Raw genomic sequence first — 22,304 nt, forward strand, 5'->3', positions numbered from 1 at the left:
AGATCCCCAATATCTTTAATAATCTCTTCGTTCCATAGCGAGCAATGAACGTGAAGAGTGAACGCTGCTAGGAGACCTAATGACTGAAACTTTTCATATCCTATACTTGATTTCACATGCCCACTTTGCAATAAGAAATTGTTTTCTGACCTGAAGTCATGGATCATTATACACTTTAACGTGGGATGATTCAGACAGTTTGGCGATTTTTTTTTAGTAAGGTCTCGAATTTAAGTCTTGTGAATGGAGAAAATTCACGTCGAGAGAGCTTTACTCTTTAATGGGTAATTTCGGCTCAAACTGGATTGGGCATCCGGGAATCGGGATACACATCGAAAAAATCTCTAGTTTATATATCCATTGCAGGGAATTGGGCACGCGTCCCTTTTCTGTTTTTTTTCACTTCGCCCATTCTTTCCTCATTTTTCCTACAAAGTTTTATTCTTTCGCGTTTTCATCCCTTCGATTGATTTCTTTTCACATCCTTCAAAAGAATTTCAAAATTAATATATAGATGTATATAATCTACCAAAACAGATCACACCCTGCAAAAGTGAAGTCGAGTATTATTTTGATATTCACGTGCATATTTATTTTCCACAAAATAATACTACAACTTTTGTTTCTATAAAAATAATGGAGAATGAAAGGAAAAAGTGGGTGTTATTTGATTGGCGTGTTAAAATATTTTTCATCGTGATGTATTGGGATTTTAACCGAATTTATCATTTCTTTCTTCTATCTTATCTCTTATTTTATTTTAAAAAATAATATAATATAATGGGTTAATTTCATTAAATTCAATAATAAATTCAAGTATCCATATATCTTAAACTAATAATGCCAAACTAGAATTTGGTTTTTGGTGTTAATTTAGTACTTTACGTATCAAAGAAGAAGATTTTTTTTTATTTTCATTTTTCTGATGACCAAAATGAACACTTAAAATTATGACCGAGTTTCTGAGAACTTTTTTGGCAAACTGAAGAGAAGACGGCAGAGAAATGGAGCAGTATGAACTATGGCTTGCAAGAGGGGAAAGCTTTGCTTTCTTTCAAGAGTTAGAAATGGCTGAAACAGATGGCCATAGCATGACAAATAGAATATTAAGGCTGTGCAACTTCACCAACTCTGCAATACTATTTGCTTTAAAAATGCTAACCACGTCTTCGTCAAGATAGTGCAATTTATAAAAGAAGGTCATGGCCGCCAAAAAGTCTTCGCTAGGTAACATATATCCACCAACGACAAGCTCCCCTTAGTTGCTGCTACACATGCACAGTAGACTAGCAGATGAAGAGACTCTGCTTTTAAGATGAAAACGTGTTCTCCTAGAAACTATTATAATGTATAAGGCATAAAAATTATTGTACAAGGGCGCCGTTAAATGCATTAATAGTCAGATGACTTTAGCAGCAAATTGTTACAGTTCAAGCAATAATTATACTAATTAACAAAGACTTGCAAATTATATTATCAAAGACTTGTCTACTGTCTAGTTGGCCAGTCCCTGTCAAGACGTCGTCTTCGACAATTTCTCCATTGCGTACAGCAGCATCAGATCGGTTCTCAAAACCAACTCTGGCATATCATGAGCTTCTCGACTTCAGATTTGGGAGAGCCTTGATGTTCTTCTTGTAGAATAATGCATAACCAAACTGACATCCAATCACGGTAACTACCATCTTCTACACTCCTCAGAGCAACTTAGCAGTGCCGCCTATATGGAGAAAACTTGGATATTACTTGCACTGCTGGTTCTGATAAGAAACCAGATTCTTATCATAATAAAAACTAGAGGCAACCCGGCTACGCGCAGAAATCATATATAAAAAATTAAAATTAAATAAGTATCAAACTATTACACTTCGTTTGGTTTCGGAATCGCGGTTTAAAATTTTAACTTTGATTTTAACTCAATATACTACATAACAAAATATAATTTTCCAAAATCAAACTTGTGGGCCCCATATATTATTCAATATACAATCGCATACACTACACAACAAAATTGGTGGGATCCACAGACCCTATATTTTTTTTTATCTTTTTCCACAATCAAGTTAGTGAGTAATTATGTTTATAAAATTTACCATTTTAGCCTCAATTTTATGGTTATTATTAATCGAATTATATGCAATGTGGGCAATTTGGGAAAGTAAATGTTAGACCAAATGGGTCTTCTTCCTTTGTAATAGTATAGATAGATAAATAAATAAGATTATCCGATTCAATCTCTTTAGCATTCATAATCTCACGACCAATAATCAACATTAGCATCAATCAGCTGTATGTATTTCTATGCGCTTAGCTGTTTGATCATCTGTCTAGAAATAGCACATTCACTGTGCCTGCAAAATAAATACAAAAAAGGTACTGCAATTACATCCCACCTGCAAAGCATGCATTTTTCCAACCTAATGTAAGAAAAGATTACCATATGAATCTATGATAGCCTTGAATTTGAAGTTTTTCGGAAGGCGACCTAGGAAGCAGTGTGAAGCTGCATTGCACTTTTATCGGCTGCCGATGACAGCAAAGATTCTCTATTGTGAACACTGGAAAGAACTTCATGTTCACAGCTGCCGGCACAACCGGCCTACTGTTACCCGGGTTCAGTGGAAAGAGTAATTGATAGTAGCCATCCATTATCGCTGTTAAATTGCAGGTTTGCTGCCACCTTTGGGATCTGTACATACAGAGGAACGGCTTCATCAAGTGTGAAGCAAAACTATCAAAAGGCGGAAGGTCTTCAGTCTTCACTGAGCAATTTCGTTGCTTTCTATATCTTATTAACTTTTTTAAAATTTTTTATTTTTTGTTGAATTATCTCTTAGTCTACCCATTAAAAAAAAATTCTCTCTCTTATTCAATTAATTGTTTCCTCTTTTTCTCTTCACTTGATTTGTCTTTAAGAGAACTTGGATCTCAATTCTGCCCCTATTAAGATGGGATCTCAATAGAGGTCATAGGGTAACGACTTCATGGAAGGAGGTAGGTGTGAACTGTGGAGAAGAAACAAGGGGGCTGGGGCGGGGAGAGAGGGGGGGGGAGAGAGAGAGAGAGAGAGAGAGAGAGAGAGACCAAAAGCTCGCCGGAATTTTATCGTCCATAGCCTCCCTGTCTCCGAGTTCTACCGCCGAACCAATCACTCTCTTCGTCTTCTCAATTGACGGTCACATTTTCACTGAGAAACACATCATCAAATTGGAAAATGTAGAGGTTCTGTTTATGGCAATCAGAAGATTCGAGAAGGAATAGGGATTTCTTTCTTCTTCTTTTTTCTGGAAAAATCAAAAAAGGAAAAACTTAAAAGAAGGAAAATTATTGGATTAAGTCCCAATGAGGGGTAAAAAGCACCGGAAGTTCAAAACCTTTTACGAATGTAATATTTTGGTATAAATTCTTTTTTTTTTGTAAAAATTAAATACAGAACGTTTAAAAATATTACAATCAATTACATTCCATCAATTTTCATTAACATTCGTCAAAATTTTTATGACGTGGAACCACACGTGTCATATGTTACTCCACATGGCACTTGGGAGCTGACCTGTGTTGGCGATAATATTCATTGTATTGACCGAGACAGAGATGAAAAGGGAGATAGAAGAGAGAGACAAGAGAAAGACGAGAGACAAAGATGAAGAGAGAGAGAGAGAGAGAGACAATGGACGGGGGGTGCTCCGTCAGTTGGGGTTGCCGGCAGGTGTTCCCCATCCCTTTGCCTTCGGTTGGCGTTTGCAGAGACGGAGGGAGAGAGACAATAGGGAGATAGGAGATGAGAGAGACGAGAAAATTTTTGTTTTGTTTTTTTAATGTTTTATTTGATTTTATAATTAACTCAAATTCAAGATATGAATTTTTTTATAGTATTATTTGCCATATTAGACACTTATAAGACACGTCAGGTGCCACATTAAAAATCACTAACACCGTCAGTGTCTAATTGATGGAACGTAATTAATTACAATATTTTTAAACATTCTATACTCAACTGTTACAAAAAAAAAGATTTGTACCAAAATATTATATTCGTAAAAGGTTTTGTACTTCCGATGCTTTTTACCCACCCAATGAGCAAGACAAAAGGGAAATCACCACATATAATTGATTCAACCTTTAAAACGATGAACACTGCAGTGTATTGAGTCTCCCTTCGAGGATAATTCTTAGATTCAGTGAGTGGATATTCAATCGTACGAAAATTTTTGCACTTGAAAAATTACGTTTTGTGCGAGGAGAATAACGTTTCGTATAAAATAATCAATCATGTATAAATCAGTCGACTGATTGTTTTGTACAAAACGTTATTTTTCTTATATAAAACGTTATTCTCCAAGTACAAAAACTTTTCGTACGATTGTATATTCAGTCACAGAAACTAAGAATTTCTCCTCTCTTTAATGAGTTTATGTTTAATTTTCTTTTAAAAAAATAATTACAGTTATTTCCGATTGGGTTTGGTCTGAATAGAGACAGAATTTGAGAAGCAGCAGTTTATTATAATGTGGACCCCACTAAGTTGATAAAACTAACGGAAAAAGTCACAGAAAGATGAAATGAAAAAAATTATTAAAACTAATGGACCAAAACAGAAAAGTACTGAAAGCTATTAGACGAGAATAGAAAACAAAAAATAGGAAGTTGACTAAAATAGAAAAGTACTTAAAGATAGTGGACCAAAACTATACTTTTCCCTTATTCATTTATTGTGGTTTATCATAGTGATTAGAAAGCAGACAGTGGTATAAAACGTCACTTATGCCCATTTCATCTTTATCCTACCCTCTAATTCAACTGGGGATCAAAACATATCATTCATTCACATGCTTTATTTTGAGTTTTCATCTATTTCTTAACTTTTACTTGTGAAGTATAAAGGCCAAAATTTGTGAAAAGATATCTGCTACACACCAATCAGAATTGCTCCGAGTGAAGGACCCGAGACTCTACGTATTGATCTTCGATTATCACATTCGTGGTTTTTTTTTTCTTTTACAAAATTTACGAATGATTTGGATTGCACGATGGGTCATTGCCCTGCAAAGTTGAAGCCACTCTCAACATCATCCAATGTCTCATGTCCTTTTTCCTCGAGTCCTCGTGCAGCTCGGTTTTTACACTAAGCTTTCCTGCATTGCCAATAACATTATTAAATATTAATATATATACTATATGCACTGCATAAGAACCGCTTCCGCATCTGAAGAAATAGAAATTAAGCCAGCAACCACAGAAAAGGCCAAATATTAATTTGCGCATACGACATTACCGAAATCAGCAGCAGTAAATTTCTTTTGGTTTCTTGATATGCCCCTTGATATTGTACTCTCGCCTACAAATGCAGTACGTATGAATGTTAAACGGCCATCCCTTGGGATGCAGAAGATAAATTTATGGGAGCCAAATTACGTAACTGAAAAATATTAGGTGTTGCCAATAAATATTGCCTGAGCCTTAGCTTTTAAAATGATTGATGATGAGCTTGACAGGAAAATTTTCATGTTGCAACAATTCTTAAATATTATGTAATTTTTCATTATTTTTAGAGAACATTTAATACATCCGTGAATTGAGAAAAAATTTGTTTAAATATTTTTTAATTTTATTGGGATTTTTAATAATATACTAAATGTTACAATTTTATCAAGAACAAAATAACTAAAAAAAGCAATAAAACTTAAATTTTTTGGTATAAATTCTTTTTTTTTTTGTAAAAATTAAATACATAACGTTTAAAAATATTACAATCAATTACATTCCGTCAATTTTCATTAACGTTCGTCAACATTATTATGCTGTGGCATCACACGTGTCAGATGTTATTCCATGTGGCACATGGGAGCTGACCTGTGTGGGCGATAATATTCATTGTATTGACCGAGACAAAGATGAAAAGGGAGATAGAAGAGAGAGACAAGAGAAAGACGAGAGAGACAAAGATGAAGAGAGAGAGAGAGAGAGAGAGACAACGGACAGGGGGTGCTCCGTCGGCTGGGGTTGCCGGCAGGTGTTCCCCACCCCTTTGCCTTCGGTTGGCGTTTGTAGAGACGAAGGGAGAGAGAGAATAGGGAGATAGAAAATGAGAGAGAGAAGAGAAATTTTTTGTTTTTTTTTGTTTTATTTGATTTTATAATTAACTCAAATTCAAGAAATGAATTTTTTTATAGTATTATTTGCCATATAAAACACGTTTGGTGCCACATCAGAAACCACTAACACCATCGGTGTCTAATTGATGGAATGTAGTTAATTGCAATATTTTTAAACATTCTATACTCAACTGTTAAAAAAAAAGAGAGAGATTTGTACCAAAATATTATATTCGTAAAAGGTTTTGTACTTCCGATGCTTTTTACCCACCCAATGAGCAAGACAAAAGGGAAATCACCATATATAATTGATTCAACCTTTAAAACGATGAATACTGCAGAGTATCGAGTCTCTTTTCAAGGACAATTCTTAGGTTCAGCAAGTGGATATTCAATCGCATGAAAATTTTCGTACTTGAAGAATTACGTTTCGTGTAAAGAGAATAATATTTCGTATAAAATAATCAGTAATGTACAAATCAATCGACTGATTATTTTGTACGAAACGTTATTGTATATTCAGTCACTGAATTTAAGAATTTACCCTCTCCTTAATGAGTTTATGTTTAATTTTCTTTTAAAAAAATTAATTACAGTTTTTTTCCGTTTGGGTTTGGTCTGAATAGAGACAGAATTTGACAAGTGGCAGTTTATTATAATGTGGACCCCACTAAGTTGATAAAACTAACGGAAAAAGTCACAGAAGGATGAAATGAAAAAATTATTAAAACTAATGGACCAAAACAGAAAAGTACTGAAAGCTATTAGACGAGAATAGAAAACAAAAAATAGGAAGTTGACTAAAATAGAAAAGTACTTAAAGATAGTGGACCAAAACTATACTTTTCCCTTATTCATGGTTTATCATAGTGATTAGAAATCAGACAGTGGTATAAAACGTTCATTTATGCCCATTTCATCTTTATCCTACCCTCTAATTCAACTGGGGATCAAAACATATCATTCATTCTCATGCTTTATTTTGAGTTTTCATCTATTTCTTAACTTTTACTTGTGAGGTATAAAGGTCAAAATTTGTGAAAAGATATCCACTACACACCAATCAGAATTGCTCCGAGTGAAGGACCCGAGACTCTACGTATTGATCTTCGAATATCACATTTGTGGTTATTTTATTTTATTTTACAAAATTTACGAACAATTTGGATTGCACGTTTGGTCATCGCCCTGCAAAGTTGAAGCCACTCTCAACACCATCCAATGTCTCATGTCCTTTTTCTTCGAGTCCTCGTGCAGCTCGGTTTTTACTCTGAGCTTTCCTGCATTGCCAATAACATTATTAAATAATAATATATATACTATATGCACTGCATAAGAACCGCTTCCGCATCTGAAGAAATAGAAATTAAGCCAGCAAACACAGAAAAGGCCAGATACTAATTTGCGCATACGACATTACCAGAAATTAGCAGCAGTAAATTTCTTTAGGTTTCTTGATATCGTACTCTCGCCCACAAATGCAGTACGTATGAATGTTAAACGGCCATCCCTTGGGATGCAGAAGATAAATTTATGGGAGCCAAATTACGTAACTGAAAAATATTAGGTGTTGCCAATAAATATTGCCTGAGCCTTAGCTTTTAAAATGATTGATGATGAGCTTGACAAGAAAATTTTCCTGTTGCAACAATTCTTAAATATTATGTAATTTTTCATTATTTTTAGAGAACATTCAATACATCCGTGAATTGAGAATAATTTTTTGTTTAAGTACTTTAAAATTTTATTTGCGATTTTTAATAATATACTAAATGTTACAATTTTATCAAGAACAAAATAACTAAAAAAAGCAATAAAACTTAAATTAAGAATTACCAAACCGGAATTCCCACATATTACATGGTATTTTTTATTATTTTCATGTGTTTAAAATAGCTAATAAGTCCAAGTAATATAGGAACGAAAGTTCTAACTGCAACAAATTGAATCATACAAAACATGGTATTGTTATATATATATAATGTTGTTTTGTTATGAAATGAAAAGTAATCCATTGAATTAAGAAGAATAAAATTGCAATGATCAAGAGAACAAAATTTGATTTGTATGAGATTATTATTGTAAATAAAACATCACAATAAAACTAATATCAAAGTGAAATATGCATTTATCGCACACTATGAATTAAAAATTATAATAAAAATAGTTATCAGTTAATTTAAATTAAAAATATGTAAGAGCAAACCGATCTTGAAAGAAATCAGTCAAGATGAAGTGTAGGGACAAATAAGAATAGAAAGAAAAGTGTAGAAAAGGAATTTTCCCTTGTTCTATTTATAAGTATCTAGTATACTTAATTTAGAAACCATTTCACATTTTGAGAAAAAATACTAAAGTTATCGAGAGAATTTTCAATTTTTCAAAAAGAATTTTTAATTATATGCTTACTTACAAGAGTAAAAGGCAGTTTGCACTCCCACCTTTGAACTTAGTGCCAAAGTGCCCTCTAACCTTCAAAATTTTGCAATGTGCCACTCAACCTATTTAAAAAGAAGCAAAGTCAAACCGAGCTCCTTTCTAACCACTTTTTCTAGCAAAAAATTAATTTATCATTTATTTTAATTTCAAATTTTAAAAAATAATTTCAGAAATTGAAAAAGTAGATAAAAAGAAACAAAAAAACATAAGAGAGAGAGCAGCCACCGATGGCTAGGCGACCAGCCACCACCTCCCTCTTCTCTGCCCAAATCTCTCTCATATAAGATCCTTGCCTTTTTCCAATTTTTTCATATAAATGTGATTCAGTTCAACCTATGTGTGTCCTTACAATTCAGCCTTTTCGGATTCCTCCTTACTTCGATTAATCGATTAACCAAAACCCACAGTGAGAGCTACTTTGTTTAGTTGTCTCCCCGTAGCATATTGTGTTTGCTTCAGCTTGATTAGGTTGATAAGGAAATGAAATTTGTGCATAAGCTTTTGATCCTCTATATACAAATCAAAAGTCTACAAATTTTGTATTCTGCTCATGGGTGAGAGTGTTATTGTCGTCTTTTTCGTGGATGGTTGCGTTGTATTAGAAAGAAAGAGATTTAGAAAGAAAATCTCTCCTTTCCATTCAAGATTTGGGGTTTCTTCCTTTAATTTCATATTTTTAAATTTTTAATTATTTTTTAAAAACTGAAATAAATAAATTAATAATAAATTGATGTTTGACTGGAAAAGGTGATCGTAAAAGTACGTGGGGTGCATTTTGCTACTTTTTAAATAGGTTGGGTTAATTGCGTCATATAGTCTAATGTTTGAAGAAATTCCTACGACTTCATATTCATGTATCTTGTTCAAACCTTTGATCTTCAAATCTTTCTTGCCCTTCTTTTTTGAGAGTTTTCGTAACCATTGGTCATCTCCAAAATATCACATAGCCAATACACACTCACGAAACCAGAGGGTAAAAGGTATGATTGTATCTTCTTGGGGCATTTTCTCTTTGTAGTAGATCCAAATTAATTGATGATTGAAAATGTGAACTAAATTTAATACTGATTTTTCTAGAAAGTCCAATGAGCAAATATAGTGCATGCACAGAGATCAACCACACACATGAATAGTTTAACGACTTCTTCGTGGCAATCGATCTGACATTCAATATATTTACATTTCTTATAGTTAAAGCAACTTCCTACATGCGAGTAAAAAGTTATTCAACGACAAGTTGAGGTTTGCCGAATAGATTGATCCAAACAGCCAACGATATTTCACCAGAAGTTAAGAAATCTTAAATAGAACTCTCACGATTCTGCCTTTTCGCTTTGATAAATAATATTGATTGATAATCGATTTGGATTGCACATTGGGTCGTCGCCCTGCAAAGTTGAAGCCACTCTCAACACCATCCAATGTTTCGAGTCCTCGTTCTTCGAGTCCACGTGCAGCTCGGTTTTTCACTCTGAGCTTTCCTGAAGGGCCAATAACATTATTAAATAATGTATATACTATGCACTGCATAAGAACAACTTTCTGCATCTGAAGAAACAGAAATTAAGCCAGCAGACCCAGAATGCCAGACATTTTATCACGCATACATTACCAGAAATGAGCAGCATTAGATTTCTTTAGTTTCCCGATATGGCCTTTGATACCGTACTCTCCCCTGCAAACGCAGTATGGATGCAGAAGATCAATTTATGGTATGGGAGCCAAATTAGATAACTGAAAAATGTTAGATGATGCCAATAAATATTGCGTGAAATTTTATGATGATCGACGACTAGCTTGACACTAAAATTTCATGTTGCAACAACTTTCATGCGAGTTAATTAAGTGCATGCTCGCTTTTCGACAGAAATGCAAGAGATTTATGGGGCCGGCTCCCAATTCTAGTCTACACAGTCCCTTCTTGTTTCAAGATAAAAAGTCACCAACGCATTGTCGCAGCACAAAAACACAATTATGATACTTAGACAGCAGATGGTTAAATTTCGGCAAGACAGTTCAATCGAGGCTAAGTCCTCATTCAGCAAACACTGGATCCATGAAAACAGTGTGAAAATTTCAGCATAACCAGATCATTCATATATAGCAATACCAACATAACCGCAATTACCAAGGAAATTTTCCGAGGGAAATTCCCTCAGAAAACCATCGGTAATCTGCAGTAAATTATTTCCGACAGATTAACGAGGGTCTATCGGTGGAAATTTCTCCGCGATAGTGTTACCAAGGGAAATTTTCTCGAAAATCCCTCGGTAACCTAAATTTTAAAAATTTAAGGAAATTCAGCGCCATCCCTCGGTAGGCCGCCGGGATCTCCCTATCTAAATCCTCCTCCATCCTCTTCCATTTTCTCCTCCGCTCTCGTTCAACCACGAAATCCTCCTGCTGCCGCCTGTCCTGCTGTCGATCCCAGCTCGCTGCCTCTGTCCTGTCGCTGAACTGGAGACTTGGAGGGGTAGATAAATTCATTACTCATGCTATGGAACTGGATAGTTATACGATGGATGGGAAAATTAGATGTCCATGTCTAATTACAAGGTAGTATGTGGTTTGATCAGAACGCCATAGTCGTGACTGTGAGGATCAAGGAGTAGAAAAATGATATTTCGTAAGTTCCAAGTTCTTATAAATCCAATCATCAAGGATGATAAAAAATTACGTCTAGTCTTGACATCAATGTTGAGCTCCCCCCCAACTATGCCGTTTTACTGTCCCGTCGAAACATAAGATTTGGTTACCCAAAAAAAAAAAAGATTGGGTACCAAAAAGATTACGACAGAAAATTTATTGTTCTTCAGGCTACTCCTTTTCTTGCTCCATATATTTCATGTTCTATCCATTTTGATCCCTGAAGTTCGAGAACTGCCGATATTGGCGTCAGCTTTCCAATGGGAGTGACTTGATAGGCCACGAGATATTCAGGTGATATGTCTGCCGTTCAGAAATTTCCATGGGACAATTGTTCGGGGCATGATATTCCATCTATCAACCAATAGATTGAATGACGCATACTCGTAATTTCCTTCACTGGCTAGATGCATGATATATCATATATGGTCCATACATCTACGGGCAAAGGATGTTCGACTGTTTTCTTATTATTGCTGTAACAGCGGAGTACAAATACAGAAAGCCTCATACAGACAATTCTCCACATGGCTCATTAACTCTTTCTCTTTCTAAAAACATGTAGTGCCCAAGCCCTTCGCTTCCACCACAGAATTCTAACTTTGGATGGTGTTTTGCTTTACAAAACCTATAGAATTTCGGGTCACACATCAGGTCACCGCACAAAATTCAGTCCACTCTTGATGCCGTCCAGCTTGGGTTCTTTTTCTTCGAGTCCTCTTTCAGGCCATGAGCCTCCATGCCTGAGCTTTCCATCAACGGTGGCCTACATTCATTTGATTTCAGTTTGTGAAAGTCTGTTGTGCTAAATAATTCACACAAAGCGCTATGCAAGCCATGTTGCGTAAACAGAAATTGATGGCATCAAATTCAGGCGACAAACAGATGGCCTCGGGATGCTTTTAGCACTCGAAGAAGAACAATCTGTATTTTCCGAGACTGTTATCTGGCCTATATATATATAGAGAGAGAGCTGGAATTTATTATTGGAGGGAACTGTGGATTCTCACCAAAGGTTTCAGCTGTCTGAACCAGAATCGGAATATAACTTCTGTATGGTTGTATTCAGATCATTAAACCACACCAAAACATAGGAACTCTTTACTTGGTATAACTTTGGTGTTGATACGGCACCAGAAGAGAAAAACTTCATACTGGGGCACTCTTGGACGGAAGTATCTTCTAAGGAGGGAAATGTGATGCTGCAACTTGCTGAGGAGAAGCATGTGAGGCTCGGAAGTTTGTCAAGTGCCAGGTACCCGAGCTGCGGGAAAGAAATCTCTACACTTGCTTCGCTATCATTAGCAGCTATTACTTCTCTGATCGCTTCGCAGTCTCTTATGGTCATATTGGCCAGTTTCGGTAGAGCTTGAGCTGCTGAAGTTGTCATCAAGTACATCAGTCCATAACACTTCTCTATATACAACCCCGTCAAGTTCTTGAAAGAAGCAGAGGCTGCTGGGAGTAGAGTCTTCAGACAGTGACACCTCCGTATATACAAAGAATTAATTCTCTTGAGAATCTCGGCGGCTAAGGAGCCTTCTTTCCAAACATACCTCAAGTTGGACAGTTCCACCAATGAAAGTTCTCTCAACTTCCCTAGCGCCTTTGAATACTTTCCACCATTGGAATATCCATCTTTATATGAAATTATAGTTCCCAGAGGACCGAGCGCTTCATCTGGGAATATCTCCTCAGACAAATAATTAAACAGAACAAGAATTTCTATTTCTAGATCTGGGAACCTGTCGAGAAGGAATCTGGATGGAAAACCAGCTGATCCCTCCCGAATCGATGCCAAGCAAAGTGTTTTGAGGTTGCGGAAGATGTCATCGGGAAAATCACTATCCTGTATTGTCAAAACATCCTCACTGCCCAAACCCAATGACTCCAAGTTGGGGATCACCTGCAATAGTTCTGAGTGAGTAATGGACAGCTCCAAGTGACATGAGATAAGTACCCAAAAAAAAAATTCAAATGCGCACTGTTGCAGAATCACCCGAGTTCATTAGCCTCAAATCCCTGGTAAATCATGTGACTTAGTTCATTCTTGCTAGCTAGCTAGATTTCCCAGCTCCGTTTAGATTTAAAGATCAGTATACATGGCTGTGCATACAATACCTGTTCAATGGATATGAGGGCTTGTTGAGAATCAGTATCGTCTTCTTCACTTCTTGGTCGTAATTCAGATGCAAATATCTTCAGTTTGCCACACTCATATGCATATAAATTCTTCAACAATGACCACTCCATACTATAGTTAACAGGGAAAAGTCTCTTCAGGTTTGGCAGTATCCTGAATTTTAATGAGATTAGCCGTGGAAAAAGAAGCTGATCCTCAGGAGGAAGAGTCGCATCTTCTTCTAATACTTCTCCTCTAGCGACGAGTTCCTCCAGGACCGCGCAGTTAAGGATGTCAATCTCCTGAAGCTGCAACAGACCTCTGGCCACTGAGGATGGAAATAGGTACTCAAGTTTCCCGCATCGTTCAGCCTCTACTCGCTCTAGTTTAGCAAAGGTGAGACTTCCCTGAGGATCTCTATTCCATACACGCTTCATTCTAGGAAGTCCAACCATCTTCAGTTCTCTCAATGGAACAGATATTTCTGCTGAATCTTTTCCTTGCAAACGAAATATCTCTTCTAGTGAATCACAGTCTTCCACTTGTAGTGTCTCCAGCTTCAGGAAGCTTCCGATGACGTTAGATTGGAAGATAGCTGGCAGATTTTTGCAATCCATAATGCTCAGTGACTGCAGTTTGCAAAAGGAACCTAAAGGAAGCTCATCATCCCACAGCTTCAGCAGATTCCCCAAACCCTCAAGATCTATTTTCTCCAATCTTGGAAATTCAACCTGTGCGAATTCCATCTAAATTTATTAACATAAAATAAACACATCTTTATTTTAACAATTACATAAACTGCATAATAGTATTCAATCAGTAGAGAAGGTTCCATGTTCATTGTGATGCATGGGGTCTCAATGCCATGTTACTAATAACTGTAATTCCTATAGTCTTATAAAATCCGATAATTACACACAAAAAAAAAAAGAAGATTAAAGGAAGTTATCATTTCTTAACCGAACTTGTGATGCAAGGGAAAGGATTAAAGAAGAGACCTTCTCATCGAAGAGAGGTTGGGAGAGAGTTCCTACAGTTGCTGCTGCACTAAAATCATCTTCAAATCTCCGATTCAACTTCATCAACTCATGATCGCTTGTTGTTGCAGGCCTCATGATAAATGTCTTCAAATTATTACACTGATCAATATAAAGATCTTCCAGGGAAGGAAAATCAAATGCACAACTTCCTGAAGAGAAACTAATCAGACTTTTAAGGCCCCACAGCTGCAAAAGTTTTAGACGGGGGAAGGAGATGGGATCCGACGCATCATGTCCACCTCCTCCGTCAACGTTGGCAACAACTTCCAGCATGTTGTTGCTCTTACCCAAAGATAATGACTTCAGTTTCAGAAGATTTCTAGCCATGGCAAATGGTAGGAAATAAGTAAGGCTGTGACATCCTTCAACATAGATTTTCTCCAGGTTAGGAAAGCCCACAAGTGCATGGGAGTCGCAATCCAACACGTGTTTCAGCTTTGGCAGATCATCTAACAGCAGGTCTTCTAATTCATGGAGCATCACCGCAGCAGGGTTGCATTTCTTCTTCTCCGCCCCAGCAGCTGTTTCAAATATTAATTCCACCGAGGGACAGCCGTATATTGCAGCTTTTTTCAGATTATTCTGGAACCTCTCTACCAAAGCTGACGGGAAAACTGTTGTCAGGTTTTTGCAGTCTCTGATATGCGTGTATCTGAGCCGGCGAAAGGAGGATGCCTCGGAAATCAGGTCTTCGTTGTGCCAGATGGTTTTGAAGCTGTCCATTGAAACAAGCTGCAAGTCCTCCAAGCTTGGAAGGAGCTCCTGTTGTGTCACGTCAGATGAATCATACAAAAATATTATGTTATGAATATGCTTTACGTTCATGTGAAATTGTACTATAGATACTAAATTAATTTATTACGAAGCATACTGCACAAAAGTTGTTGCATGATATTCTTAAAAAGCACTGAAAGGAAATTAGACTAAATTCTATCCCATCATGGATCGGACAAATCTAAGCAAAGTTAACAGTCCAACTAGCTCACCTTTCGACTGAAGAAGGATAGAGAAGTCACTGCTGCGGCGTTCTCCTCCCTCAGATGCGCACCCCCTTCACTTGGCACTGAGTAGTCTTGCAGAGAGAATGCTTTCATTCTTGGGCATTCTTCAATCTTCAACACTTTCAGATGAGGAAAACTGATTGAGTACTTTCCCAGTGCAAAAGCTGCCAAATGCGACATTTTCTCAAGAATTATGGAGGATAAAGATTGGAACACGAGAGTCTCCGTCGCTTGTCCTTCCTCTTTCTTCATAATAATGATGGCCTCCATCATCAGACATTCAGCAATTTCTATTTCTTTGATCTGCTTAAGAGCTTTTGCAGCAGACAAAGGAAAGAGATAACTCAAGCTGTTACATTTCGTGACCTTCAGAGAGTTCAAGTTTCGCAGTTGAAACACTCCCTTAGGGTTGCCACTCCACATGCACCTCAAATCAGGCAAATCGACCAATTCCATTTCACGCAACTGTGGGAGTATTCTGACATTTGCATCAGGGTTCAGCTCCTCCAGGTCGAAAACTTGTTTCACTGTCATGCAACTTTCAATAGTTAATGATTCCAAATTCCTAAGCTTTGTTAGTGAATGGAAATCGAAAATGCTCGAGAGGTTCCCACAATCCTTCAGCATTAGAGCTCGTAAATTTTCTAGCTCCAGCAACGTGTCCCTCCACCATATCTCATCCAACTTGGGTAGTTGGGATAATTCCAAGGCCTCCAAGCAGGGAAGCGAGATCTGAAATCCATAAAACAATAAATAATAAATAAATAATAAATAAATAATAAATAATAATAGTAATCATTTCGAAATTATTGGTCTAACCGTGCGGTCATAACATCAAAATATGATGCATGGATTTGGTTATATGAAGATACATGGAATCTATTACGCCAAAAATGTCTTAAGAACCCAATATCCCCTTCACAATTTCTTTGCATGTAACAATTTACTGACTTGGGAAAAAAAATTATAAACGTATAGAAATTAAAATGAACATACTCAAACATAAATAGCTTTACGGACTTACAGGATAGAAATGATGGATTATATCATCCGCTAGCGTAATCTCTGAATTAATCCCTGCTGATAGATATGATGGATTGTATACTTTGTTACCCAAGCTCATAACCTCTGGTAGGCTCTGTAGTGTTAACCGGCGTAAATTAGGCATCTCAACTTTTGCATTCCCCATCGCTTCGTCTTCATCATTCTCCACTCCTACATCCTCAACGATCTCCCTAAACATTTCACATGCACTTATGTCTATCTCTTCAAGTTGTGAGAAGCACTTCATCTGAGAATGGCAAAACAAATTCTTAAGCTTTCCACATTTTCTGACCTTTATAACTTTCAGTTTGCTGAAGGAATCGAGAGCGAGATGGCCATGACTGATCTTTTCCAAGTTAACCAAGTTCTCAAGAATTAATGATTCCAACATAGGGAAAGCAGAGCATGGCAGCCATTTTGTTGAGCGAATAACATATTGGACTAAGGGACTGCTCTGCACTTGAAGATGCTTCAACTCTTGAAACCCTTCTATGCTCAACTCATGAATGCTTTTCTGGATTCCTCTCAATCCATCTAAATACAAGTCATGAGTCCTTGGGAGAGTAGCCTGAAGCCACTTTTCCAGGAGAGTTTTTCGGGAGTCCAGCTTGAGCTTCAAAGTTCTTGATTCTTTATGGTCGCTGGACCAATCCCAATCATCACCTACAAGTACTCTGTAATTGAACAGATTTCCAATTGGCAGGTCCTCCGGGAGCAAGGTGGCATCGGGGATAAGAATGTCTAAACTACTTAGTTTAGGCATATTATTCAGCTCGGCGAGCCTGGCATTACTCCGTTCTGTTGCTCCCTCATTCTCCCATTTGGTGAAACTATTTTCCATCTTCAACTCTTCTAACCGAGCTAAGCATTTCAGCACACCGGGTTCAATCTTCTCGAGCTTTGAGCAGTTGCTCAGGTCTAATATTCTCAGCTCACTTAATTGTGCTATTTCTTTTGGTAAGCGAGTAATGCCAGAACCCCTGAAGGTCAGAACCTGTAGTCGTTTTAGTTTCCCAATAACGGTGACATCATCCACGTCCGACCACCAGTCAACACACAAGGTTCTAAGGTTGTCTAAGAATTGCATGGATGAAGGTAACGAATTAAAGGATAAACAGGAGAAATCCAAGACCCGAAGTTCACCCATACCTTCAAAAAATGAATCGGGGACTCTGGAAGAATTGTTTTCCGCAAAAAATAGAAACATCTTCAGTTCTGGACATTGCAATCCTGTGGGAAGCTCGGGAACATCAACCCAAGGCAGGGATATTACACTACTCTGCTTGATCTTTTCCCTTGGCAATTCTTCCAATCTGTAGTCACTATTAATCACCAATATGTGCCGATCTCTTGACGCAATAATGGTGGCTACTTCACGAACTATGTCATGAATCCGGACATAATCACTGTCGTCATACTCTAGCAAAAGTGAGGAAGCTTGAAGGTTGTGGAGCAACACATTTAGTCTCTCTCTTGCTCTTTTCATTGTGGGGATACCTTCAAAAAGACCCAAACCCACAGTGTATACGAGTATATCATCGAGCAATACATGTCCTTTGCCCAATGAGGAACAGATAAGGAACAGAGTTTTGAGTTCGTCGCTTTCTAAGTTGTTGTAACTCAGCTCTAGACTTGAATAAACATCCTTCGATCGTCTGAGTTGCTCCAATGCATCCTCCCACTGAGAATGGTTGCTATTCTTCAACGTGGTTGCAAGCGCCTTTAGTAGAATGGGCAAACCAACGCATTTCTCAACCACTTCCTCTGCTATGGGTTTCACCTTGGGATCATCTGCTATGTCGCCCACCATCGTTCTGAATAACTTCCATGGTTCAGTGTCTTTTAGACCTTCAACCTGAAAGTTTCGTTGTGAACCCATTTTACTAGATAACACATCTTGGTTTCTAGACGTGAGCAGCAATTTGACTCCCTTGATGCGAGGGATTCCCACCTCTTCCAGGTCAAGCTCTTTCCAGAGATCATCCAAGATTACGAGGACCTTTTTGTTCTGAGACTGAGATTTTTCTAACCTACTCCTCAGTTGGAATCCTCTTCCATGGACACTTTCGACTTTGAACTTTAAACCCAACATGTCCGAGATTTCTCCCTGAATTCTCTTCAGGTCCGGATTTGCGGATACTGTCGCCATTGCTACCTCATCAAACAGCTTCTCCGCCCTAACGCGATTCACAACTTGTTTCATTAGTGTGGACTTACCCACACCTCCTGGGCCATAAACTCCGACCACATTGATGTCAGCATCCACTAGAGATTCCACGACAAGCTTCAAGAGAGAAGTCCTTGAATCAAACACATAGTCCTGTTTCATGGTTGGGTCGATGACATCCCCTTCAACTGGTGGCGCATCTTCACCTTCTGGCACTGGTTTTTGTTCTGGCATTGTGGTGACAGCTCCTTCTGGCACTGTGGTGACAGCTCCTTCTGGCACAGGATTGCCTTCTCCTCGACGTCCCTAGATAGCCAGCACAGAATAGTATATTGTTCTGGATATGTTTTGGTAAATATTTGGCGGAATCAGCTTTAATAAAATAGAAGTGGTGCGACACCTGATTCGTGGTTGGATCGACAACAGCCCCTTCTGGCACATCAGGATGGCAAATAACTTCAAAGTTGCCTTCTCCTCGAAGTTCCTGGATAGCCAGCATAGTTTTCTTCACCTTTCGACCAATCAAGTAGCGGGTCTTCGGGTTGGGGATCCATCCGTTGAAACATCTCTTTATTGCAACATCCCAGTCCTTTAACTGGTCGTTCACTTTCTCCTCTTCAGCCTTTAACTTTGTCGAGCCACTTCACGACCTCGTTTTCGACAATTTCTCCGTCACGTTCAGCAGCACTTCGTCGGTTCTCAAAACCGATTCTGGCATCACGAAGCTTGTCAACTTCACTTTTGAGAGCCTGGATGTTCTTCCTGTAGAATAATGCATAACCAAACTGACGTCCAACGGGCACAATCAAGCATTTTGCAATTTCGACAGCAATTGAAACAGCTGAATCAACAGAAGCCATTTTTTTTTTGAGTTTCTTTTTAGAAGAACAAATAGGAGAATCGTTCCTCTTTTCTTTCTTTCTTTCTTTCTTTTTTTTTTTTGTAAAGGGTCGAAGAAGAAACTCCAAAGAACAACAAACAATAACACCAAAAGAGCAAGAACTTGGAACACTCAGGAGTATGCCTTATCAAAGAAGTTTATTTTTAACACTTGAAATTGAAATAAGCGAGTTTCAGATAACTTTTCCCAAAGAAGAAGATTTTTTTTTTTATGAACAAAATGAACACTGGAAATAACAGAGCTTCGGAGAATTTTTTGCAAACTGAAGATGGCAGAGAAATGGAGAATGAACTTCTTGCTTTCTTTCTCAGTTAGAAATGGCTGAAATAGATGAACATGACAAATAGATTGGAAACTCCAATAATTGGAGTGCTGGCACTTTTAAGGGACCCCAAAAAAATAAGAAACTTGTTGACGCTTTTAGGGGCTCAAAAAAAGATAAGATTCCTATTATATAGGAAAAAATTTTATTATTTAATAAGAGTCTTATTATATTTCAAATAATAAATTTCTTATAAGATAATAAGTTTCTGACTACTTAGCAAATATTTTGTTAAAAAATAATAAGTTTCTTGTTTACTAATAAATTTCTTGTTATTTAAGAGGTTTTTATTATTTCATTATCAATAATCATCCGATAAACTGTGATTAACACCCGTAAATACTCTTTTAAGCAGGCTCGCATGGAAGTTATCTCTAAATTATTGTCCAAGGGCGGCCACCACAATGGATTAATTGTCAGATGACTTTCTTTTGTCGGTAGAGAATAGTGAAATGACTTTAGCTGGAAATCATAAAAGTTTAAAAAATAATTATACAAAGACTTGCAAATTATATTAACAAAGACTTATGGTAAAGATACTATAAATAAAGATACTGACAGGGCCCGCCTGACAGATAAAGATACTGTTTGCTTTGCACATGGATTCCATCTGTAAATCAATTTTTAGAATTAATAATAAATCGCAAATCTTTTTGTTTATGTAATAATTACCATCCGTCGTTGAAACGTGTTAACTGCTAATGATATCAATGGACATTACATATAAATTCCGCATTTCCTCTTTGTACAACCATCTGGGCGTGACAGTTTCTCCCTTCAGACGAATTTCGACAATTTCTTCGTTGCGTTCAGCAGCATTGCATCGGTTTCTCAAAACCGATTCTGGCATCACGAAGCTTGTCGACTTCACTTTTGAGAGCCTGGATGTTCTTCCTGTAGACTAATGCATAACCAAACTAACATCCGACGGGCACAATAAAGCACTTTGCGATTTCGACAGCAACTGAAACAGCTGAATCAACAAAGACTCCCTTTTTTTTTTTAGTTTCTTTTTAGGAGAACAAATAGGAGAATTGTTCTTCTTTTCTTTCTTCTGAGGGTCGAAGAAGAAACTCCAAAGAACAGCAAAAAAAACACCACCAAAAGAGCAAGAACTTGGAACACTCAGGAGTATGCCTTATCAGAGAAGTTTATTTTTAACACTTGAAATTGAAATGACCGAGTTTCAGATAACTTTTCCCAAAGAAGAAGATCTCTTTCTTTCTTTCTTTCTTTCTTTTTTTTTTTTTTTTGATGAACTCAATGAACACTGGAAATGACAGAGGTTCGGGGAATTTTTTGCAAACTGAAGATGCCAGAGAAATGGAGTGCTAGCACTAGGAGTGACGCAGCGTACAACGCGAGTAACTGTCACAGACCCGTTGATTCGCGCACGAATACCGAAACTATGACCCTCTATACCTGTTGATTCTACGAATACCAGGAAATAGGCATCAAACTCGAATCCGAGATTGAACAAAGCACGAAAGCTCTGAATTTTATTAATAATCTGAAAAGACGACTCCCTTGCCCTAGGACTTACAGAAAGCTTAAATAGGGTATTAATAAACCTAAATTGCATAAAAGAACTAAACTTTCCAAAAATTACAAAAACACCCTAATTAACATAAATTGCCTGTTTAAGGCCCTAAACGATGAAATTTTCCTTAAATATCGAAAAATCACGGCGAAGCGTGAGTTTTGCTCCGGAGGCCATTTCCTTCAAGATAAGGCCGTCATAACCTATTTTTTTCCAGGTACCGACTTGCCAGGTCTTCTGCCCCATCAAGGAGGCTCCAAAAAAGATAAGCCTCTTGCTATTTAATAAGAAAATTTATTATTTAATAAGAGTTTTACTATATTCAAAATAATAAAGCTTCTGACTACCTAACAAGTATCTTGTTATATCAAAAATAATAAGTTTCTTATTGATTAATAAATTTATTGCTATTTAAGAAGTTTTTTATTATTTCATGACTAATAATCATCCGATAGACTGTGATTAGTCTATGTAAATACTCTTTTAAGAAGGCTCGTATGAACGTTATCTCTAAATTATTGTCCAAGGGCGGCCACTCCAATGCATTAATAGCCAGATGACTTTTTTTTGTCGGTAGAGAATAGTCAAATGACTTTAGCAGGAAATTATAAAAGTTTAAGAAATAATTATACAAAGACTTGCAAATTATGTTACCAAAGACTTATTTGACTTAACTAGTTGGCCAGTCCTTATCCAGACAGAGCCCGCCTGACAGATAAAGATACTGTTTGCTTTGCAAATGGGCTCCATCTGTAAATCAATTTTCAGAATTTATAATAAATCGCAAGTTGTTTTGTTTATGTAATAATTACCGTCCGTCGCTCAAAAGTTTTAACTGCTAATGACATCAGTATACATTACATATAAATCCCCCATCTCCTCTTTCTGCAACCATATGGGCCTGATAGTTTGTCCCTTCAGATGAATTTGATTTCTTCTCCGTGTCACCCAGAATAACAATGTCTTCTATCTATTTCATCAGGCTCG

General features: G+C 37.2%; 1 protein-coding gene across 1 annotated transcript; it reads right to left on the minus strand.

The window, feature by feature from the left end:
- Window positions 1–11,617: 11,617 nt before the first annotated feature.
- Window positions 11,618–19,845, minus strand: LOC116205415. Its single transcript, XM_031538026.1, has 7 exons — window positions 18,955–19,845; window positions 16,368–18,860; window positions 15,329–16,075; window positions 14,301–15,104; window positions 13,302–14,033; window positions 12,191–13,086; window positions 11,618–11,946 (listed from the first exon to the last, which is right to left on the minus strand). The coding sequence occupies exons 1-6, from the start codon at window positions 19,051–19,053 to the stop codon at window positions 12,199–12,201; spliced, it is 5,763 nt and encodes a 1,920-aa protein (XP_031393886.1). The 5' UTR covers window positions 19,054–19,845; the 3' UTR covers window positions 11,618–11,946; window positions 12,191–12,198.
- Between the last annotated feature and the right edge of the window lie 2,459 nt (window positions 19,846–22,304).

Source organism: Punica granatum, chromosome 4 (assembly GCF_007655135.1).
Source record: "Punica granatum isolate Tunisia-2019 chromosome 4, ASM765513v2, whole genome shotgun sequence".
NCBI lineage: Eukaryota > Viridiplantae > Streptophyta > Magnoliopsida > Myrtales > Lythraceae > Punica > Punica granatum.